This window comes from Phoenix dactylifera, chromosome 11 (assembly GCF_009389715.1).
Source record: "Phoenix dactylifera cultivar Barhee BC4 chromosome 11, palm_55x_up_171113_PBpolish2nd_filt_p, whole genome shotgun sequence".
NCBI lineage: Eukaryota > Viridiplantae > Streptophyta > Magnoliopsida > Arecales > Arecaceae > Phoenix > Phoenix dactylifera.
Window position 1 is genome coordinate 384404 of NC_052402.1, and position 8178 is coordinate 392581.

An 8178-nucleotide genomic window follows, 5' to 3' on the forward strand; every position below is an offset into this window, starting at 1 on the left:
ATTTATTTATACTTGTCTGAAAAACAACATTCCCGTGAATCAGAAAATAAAATAGCAGTAAAAGAAGAGAAAAAAGATATCAAAAGATGAAGTCCTGTATGACTAGCTATATATGGCGCCATCCAATCAGTAACACCATCAGCATTACCTCATTAAAAAAGAAGAGCAAAAACTATTCCCCGGCAATCCCCCATCTATCCTTCATAAGCAGCACAGAAAAAAGAAAAAAAAAAGCCATCCTAAGGAGCAACTTTGGAAAGAAATTAACTCAATGTTGGGGGATGATCCTTGCCACAGAGAACAAATTGTTTGTAACTGACAATTCAACAAGATGACACCACCACAGCTCGGTACAACTTTGTAGGGGATGAAGCGCAAAGCAACTAAAGCTCTGCATGAAATGATATATGGCAACTAGTGCAAAAAAAAAAGGATAAAAATAAATCCATGTAATCTAAAATATAATGGCAAAACATCCAAAAAAAAAAATTAACAGGAACACACAACACCTTGTTCCTAATCCCCTCAATTTTCTCAGATATTTCTCATTTTGCCTTTCCTTCTACCATCCACTCTCCAGGACATAACTCAGTCTTAATGTTTCAAAGCAGAATGAGCCTACATCAATCTCCTGAAAGCGGATGGAGGCTGGAGACAGAAGACCACTGATGGTATCTTGAACCCTCTCCATCTCTCAACTAACGACACATCAACAGAAACAGGAGAAAGAGAAGTTAATACTCATGAATGCTCGTCAAGCTTCAGACCTGGTCCTGGAGCTTCCAAGGGTAAGTTCCAGCTCGTCTGATCCGCATTCCTCATGGATCCTTTCTCCCTCCCATGGCTTCACCAACCCATTTGATTGAAGATTGCCATTGCTGCTGCTCCCGAATGCAAACTCATCCGAAATGCCATCGGACACCCGAACACCTGCATGTCCACCAGGCACAGGAGAGCACGTCCCACTCTGTCCCGGAGTCCACATTCTGGAAGATCCTGCACCAGCCGATGCCTCCTTACAGAAGAAGCCAAATGGGTTCGATGAAACAAGGGTGTAGGTGGGCGAGGAGGGGCCCCCAGAAGGGAGGCGGAGCCCTGCGAGCCACGCAGGATCCGGGATAACCTGACGGCCAGGGCTCGGTGGGGTGGAGGATGGTAGGAAAGTGTACTGGGAACCAGCCCAACGAGGCTGGGATGCAGGGTCATCCCAATCGGTCTTAACGCGAGGTGATCGAGCAGTTGGAGAACTTAGCGGAGGAGTCACAGGGGCACTGATGGAGCCTGCATGCATGTAGAAATGGTGGTGGCTGGGGGGATTCAAGGAGGATGTGGAGGAGGCTGAGGAGAGGTTCTTGAGCCAAGGGATGAGGGAAGTGCCATCCGCTCCTTGGTTAGCGTTATGGGCATGGGTGACGTAAGAGGAGGATGGGCTTGGGAAGGACGACGAGGGTGGGCTAGGGTTATAGGATGCGCGTGGGCTTGGCTGATAAGATGTGCACGGGCTTGGTGAAGCTGAGCCCCCTGCAGCAGCATCCACGCGTGCAGCCGGCTTGGATCCCTGAAATATCAAAAGAACATACAAGGCAGGTATGACGAGTTAGCTCTTTCAACGGCTATTTGGCACCGCCCAGTAATACAATCCCAAAGCCCAACCACTGGGATATATAACCATGCCATGAATGGGAGGAATGGTCGAGAAATTATGAGGAAAAAAATGGGTAAAAAACGGGTTATGCGAGTTTTTGTTGTTGACGAAAAATAGTTTTGTCTTTCACAAATCAGCTCTTTTTAGGGTCACAATTTTGATATTCTCGTTATATCCACTACCAAGCTAGAAAAAATGAATGAAGAAAAGCAAACAACTGACATGGATGCCTCCCGGAGGCACCAATAAGAGGCTAAGGGATCAGAGTTTCATTAATTGGGTTTGGCAAGTGCGCAAATCATAAAACTATAACTTTGAGTTAGAATCTATGTCTAAGCAGGCATGAAGCATGGAGTTGGCTGGGAAATTTTAAGTTACTTAGAATCCCAAGTTTTCCCCAAAAACATATTTCTTCCAGCGAAGTGTTTTATGACATCAACAGGTTACTAGAGTTTATAGCTTCATGATTCCACATCAATCCCAACTATTAGTTGAACAAAAGCCATAATGCGCTAGTATGTAAACTAGCAGACACACATTAAATTACAAATACATCGAACTGTCTATGTTCACTCCACCAAACATGCATTTGATGATGCCTTTTCGCATTCCTTCTATATGTCCTAAAAGAAATTGCAGAGTTTCAAAGGTTGTTGCCGATATACCTAACCCTCAGCAAAAACCTTTCTCTGCCTCAGCAATTGGATTCTCCAATCATTGTCATATAACCCACTTGATGCCTCAATTGGGTTAAATTCCACAGAAGGCAGAAAAGTAAAGGAAGACAGGCCCTAGAGATGTTAATTTTCATAAATGGACCGGAAGACCCACCACCCCAGCTCAGTAACAGCAACATCACTCTGGTCCCAAAATCCCATCTTTTCCCCACCATGTTACACTTCCATACATAGTGTGTGCCATATGCCACTCCCCATCCACGTTCCAAGTTACGTTACCTAACGCAACCTTTAAAGATGACGGTCAAATTATAAAGGAAAGTGGTGCGAGAGAGCTTGAAGTCCTAATTAAAGACCAACCATCTGTCTTTCGCGCGCGCGCGCGCGCGAGGCGTGGATTTTGCGGGGAGGTGATGGAATGGAGGGTCATTTTCCTCAGATCAAACAATGGGAACCGGACACGGCGTCGTGAATGCTGCCTATCGGGACGCGTGGGTTGCGGGACGCTGAGACAGGAGGAGGTATCTTTCGTTATTACGGTTATCTGACAATTCCGCCTATGGTGTGAAATGGACGAACGAGATTTCATGATGGGATTTCTAGCCCATCGCAAAGGCAAGATCGTCCGCCCAAACGACGCTCCAGAATTATTCAATATATTCCGGAAGAAGGGCAAATTTTCTAGGATAAAAATAGTCTAACGTGCACCGACCGTCTTCGCAGCGGAATCGAGCAATCCTAGCCGTCCATATCAGACGAAAGAAAAAGATAAAAAAAATTAAGTAACTTCCCACGAGAGCAGCGCATTTTAGAATAGCCACAGGCATGGCGCATGTTAGCAACATGGCCGACAAGCACGCCGGCGGGCCGGAAGCGCGCACGGCGCCTCTCAGCCGTCACCTCGCCGGCACACAATAGCATCCGCTAATTGGTGCAGCTATCCTGTGCCTTTTTTTAATATTTACTTAATTTTTTTTCCATCGGGGAAGTAGCGAGAATGCGGAGAGGGGGAAAATGAAAGAAGAGGAGGGTAGAGGAGTGTGGTCACCGTCCGGTAAGTAGTGCCGTCTTCTTCGACGGTCCAGCCAGCCTCGTTGCAGAGGGCCTTGAGGACCTCGTTGTTGTCGCAGTGCTTCGGGAGCTTGAAGTCGCCGTACGCCCGGAGCCCCGTATAGATCTTCGCTGCGATCGCCCGCCGCCGTCGCTCCCTCCTCTTGTTGTTCTCCCTCTCCCTCCACGTCGGTAGCCTTGCTCCAGAAGGCATCTCTCTCTCTCCCTCCCTCCCTCTTAATCAAGCCAAAGGGACCAAAGCAGATCAAACGAAACCCTTCTCCGGTGATCCAGAAACCGCTATTGCCCGGAAAATCGCATCAGGGCCTGGAATACCACCCGATTATTGCAGAGAAACAGGATCAGACTCAAATGGAGGAAAAATCCGCCGAGGAGACGCCCGATCTGGAGCTAAACATCCAGTTTCACGGCGATCACCTGCAGAAAACCGCCGGAAAGCTGGTGGATCTAAAGCGACAGAGAATAGAGAAAGGAGAAACGGAGGAGATCTGGTGGAATAGATCGGAAGCCGAGAAAGGTTTCGATTTCCGGCCTGTTGACGTCGCCGGCGATGGCCGACTGCCCGGCCGATTTTGCTGAAAACTAGGGAAATCCGAGAAGGACCGCGGCTGGGGTTCTATCGAGGGGAGTGGGCCATTTAAGGCATGAGTATTCGATAGATACCCATAACCTTTAACAAAAATACGAGAACGCCACTGGTGGCGTGATTCGTGTGAACGGGAGACCAGAGGAGAGGGATAAAATAGGAAACGATTTAACAAGGCTTGGAGCCGTCTGGCACGAGCCGATGCCATCATTGAAGGCTCGTTATTAGAAACCGAGGCGATAGCGACAATTTCCATCTCTGATCGCATCTCAGTCTCTGAGAGCCTTTGGCTCAGACAGAGAGAGAGAGAGAGAGAGGGAACGGAGACTGGGTTGAAACTCGAAGCGGAGACTGGTCAAATCAGCTGCAGATGATGGCAAGTAGAGCCCAGAGAAAGAAAGGGATGACTCAGAAACAATGAGTGTTGAAAACCTTAGCCTCGGCTCAGTCAGCCCGAATGGATTAGCCGTTAGATCAGGCTTACCTCCATCATCAGACGGTGAGAATGACGCCAACTTTAGTCGAGCCGAGTGGAGCCGTGCGCGCAGAAAGAGGAAAAAGAGAGGAGAAATGGATCTGACGATACAGGCCCGGGAAGGACGCCGTTCCACGTGTCGCGCTGCCGCGAGAAACGGCTCCCGAACACAGCCAGTGGGTCTTTGCACACGGAAAAAAAAAGAACCCGAGCAGTGGGGCCCGCAGACAGCGGACCACCCAAGCAGGCGCACGTGTACGGCTGATCGGTACAAATACCCCGCGACGCGCGACCCCAACAGTAAAATTCTCGCAGACGGTACGGTGGATCTGAATTACCGCTTAAGAATCTCTATGAGGGCGCTCGTATAGCCAGCAAGAACAGAGACATTGTAGGGGACGCAGCGGTGGGAACGGAACGGTCCCCATCTAAGACCTCGTTCAAGCTCCACGTGATGGTGGGTCACGTTGAAGGCCAGTGGCCGCACGTGCGGGCGCCGGTCAGCAGTAAACTGGATTGAAGGGGAGGCGTTCGGGTCCGCCCGGTCGCGATCACGCGGCAGGGGTTCGCTGGTGGTGGGGACCACACCCACGCGCGAGCCGCGGAGTCAAATGCCGCTCGATCTGCCCGCCACCCACGAGGCACAAGATATTATAATAATAATATTTTTATATAAGAATAACAACAAGTAATGATAACAACAGTAGTCAATAAATTAGATATGCTATAATTAAGGGATTGCCACGATTGGACGATCAGGAGAGCTGGGAGAATACGAGCCGTCAGATCGGAAGCGGGCGTCCGCATTTTGAACGGATCGCCTGACTCGCTTCCGAAAACGTGGGCTCCCACGCCGCTCGTCGTTTTCCTGCGGTAGTCTTCCGCTTCCGCGTGCGCTCGTCACGTGGCGCGCAGCTGGTACAGGTTTTTGGGCGCATGCTACCAGAAGGTTTATCAACGAAAAAAAAAAACTTATATTTAAATATAATATTCAAAAAAAGAAAAATATTTTTTATGAAAATAATTTTTTTATATTTTATTTAAAAATCTAAAATATAAAAGATATTTTTTTAAATTATTTTTAAGTTTTTAGGTAGAATAGAGTAATTTTTTTCTCTATTAAGAACATAATAACTATTTTATCCATTTTTATAAAAATATATATTTTATTTCAAAATATATGATTTTTTAATCAACTAAATATGTAAAATAATTATTTTAATATTATATATTGAGATATCAACTTTTTTAAAAAAATTATTTTAAAAAAAATCGAATCAAATGGTCTTAGCGCATAGGCATCCAAAGGGTTGGGAGAAAATAGCACCGTATCTTAATTTTATATATTTCATTATCTAATAACAATATAATAATAAGAAATAAAAAAAATGAATGTTTATAATAAAAATAAAATTCATTCACATAATAAACTTTGCCGAAGATGATGACGTCAGCGGCCATAGCAACCATATTCACAGTTAAAAGGCACGAGTAGAGGGAAAGGCCGAGCCCGTCTTTGGCGTTTCTCGGTACATGCCTCCATGACCCGCGACCAGTATTAGCATGCGACAGTTTGTTAAACCTTTGGTTTTTTTTTTCCTCCTCCTCGGAGTCCATTAACGTTGCAGGTCTCTTGACTAGAACTGATCGTAGGCCGAACTCTGGGCCTAAATTTTAATTATTTTTAATTAGGCTTCGAGCCGAGTCATCGAAGAGACGGACAAAGATTGAGTCATCACGTATGAGAAATTATTGGAAGTAGGATCTTAAATAATTTGAATAAAGTAATGTGGCAAGTGACTATTGGATAAATCCACCAAATCTGATCTATTTAATAGTTTCTCCATCAAATATAGTCTCCAATAAAATAATTGTTGCTTCAAACTATTTAAGTAGCAGATATTTCTTAGATATCGCAGTTTAGGAAAACGGTGTTGTTTATTTTCATATGTATAAAATTATTTTCTTCAAATTTATAAACCCTATTTTTAAATTTTCTAACACAAAAATTCTAAATCCCATATCTACGAAGATGTGAATTCAATAATCGAATTATATGCCGTAAAAGATGTGCACTCACTAGCAAAAAACCTTTACGGCTCGTTTGGTTCGCGGGAAAAGAAGGGGGGAAAGTGTGGTCAACGGGAAAGTAATGAGATGCCTCTTGTTTGGTTGGAGTTTTCAAAGGAGAGAAAAGGGAAAGTTGTATTCCCATGGGAATGTGATTCCCACATTTCATGGGAAAGTCTTTCCCATAAGAAACATGGGAAAGTTACTTTCCCATGAGGCGGGAATCACTCCATTTTTACTTTTTCCCAAAAGGTCCCTTCAGCATTAAAGAAGCATTAAAGAGGCATTAAAAACCTAATTTTTATTAAGGGCATAATAGGAATTATATATAACTTTCCTAGGAAAGTGGATGGCCAACCAAACATAAGCACCTTGGAAATTTGTCACTTTTCCATGGTCAACCAAACATGCCAAAAGTACTTTCCTAGGCATTCTCTTCCTAGGAATTTGTTTCCCAGGAATCATATTCTTAGAAAGGAAAATGCTTCCCGCGAACCAAACGAGCCCCAGTTGCTATGCTTTTCAAAAGATATATATATCCCCAGTTGCCACCAGTCTGGAGTCGGAATTTCTGAATCACGAATTTCGTTATGATCTTATGTCCGTTGTTAGACACGCTTCCGCCGAAATTGATCTTGAGAAAGCTCGGAAATGAGGATTCTCAGAAAACGAGGATCGTCTGAGTCACTGAAGAAGGGTTTTGTCCACCACATGTCTTGGATGCTGCTTTCTATTCTCGAACTCTCGGGTGTTCCTATTAAGCTAAAAATGGTAGGAAATGTAGGCTGCCCTAACACCTAGAGGGACCATGGTTGTCCTCCTTGTAATGCTCTTTAAGAAGGCTAAGAAGGCTTCAATTGGGGTCGTCTGCTGCAGAAATCTCAAGTTGATCCCAGAGCACCTCCACACATGAGCCATCCTTGAGCAATGGAACAACACATGAGCCATAGACTCCTCGCCTGAACAGCCTACATAGGAGAGAGGGAGCCTCAGTCCTCTGCTACACAAAATACTTCTGATCGAAAGATAGCCTCATGCCACCTTCCAAAGAAAGAGAACAATATGAGGGTGAACGCAAAGCTTTCAGATCTAGCCTCCATTAATCAACCCAGTAGGCTCAGCTCTGTAAAAATCACAAAGATCGCTAGCTTTAACCTTTGTTCTGGTGGTCAACCTCCACATCTTCTTATCTGGGATACCCTGCCTAGGGATCAACACGGCCAAGATCCTTTCCACCGGTTGATCTCTAAAGGAGCGCCAAAATTTGTCCTTTACTTTCTCGTTATTATTTCTAAATAACAACATATAAAAACAAATTGATTTAACCCTAAACTTGGGTTTTGTTTCAGATTTTGCTCGGGCTCGAGCTCGGACCAGGCTCGGGTTAGGCTAGTGACATACCCGAGCTTAGCTCAAAAAATAAATGGGCTCTAAATTTAAGTTCAAACCCAGTTTAAACTCTTTTGGGCCTAGCCTGAAGTTGAATCGAGTCTATTTTCAGCTCTATCCGCAGTCAAGCTCAGGCGGCGTTAATTTTTTAACCATCTCTTCCACTAAACAAGTGGAATCTAATCCCAGGGACAGCCGGCCCTAAGTTCAGCTTAAGGAGAAAGAGATTTCGCGAGTATTATTAGATAGACAAGTAGCACCTCAG

The 8178-nt window shown here is 45.0% G+C and overlaps 1 protein-coding gene across 1 annotated transcript; it reads right to left on the reverse strand.

Annotated features, from left to right (window-relative positions):
* Positions 1 to 263: 263 nt before the first annotated feature.
* On the reverse strand, positions 264 to 4018 carry LOC103708961 (protein BZR1 homolog 3-like). Its single transcript, XM_008794089.4, has 2 exons — positions 3371 to 4018; positions 264 to 1558 (listed from the first exon to the last, which is right to left on the reverse strand). Exons 1-2 carry the CDS (start codon positions 3584 to 3586, stop codon positions 755 to 757), a joined length of 1020 nt encoding a protein of 339 aa, XP_008792311.2. The 5' UTR covers positions 3587 to 4018; the 3' UTR covers positions 264 to 754.
* Positions 4019 to 8178: the final 4160 nt, after the last annotated feature.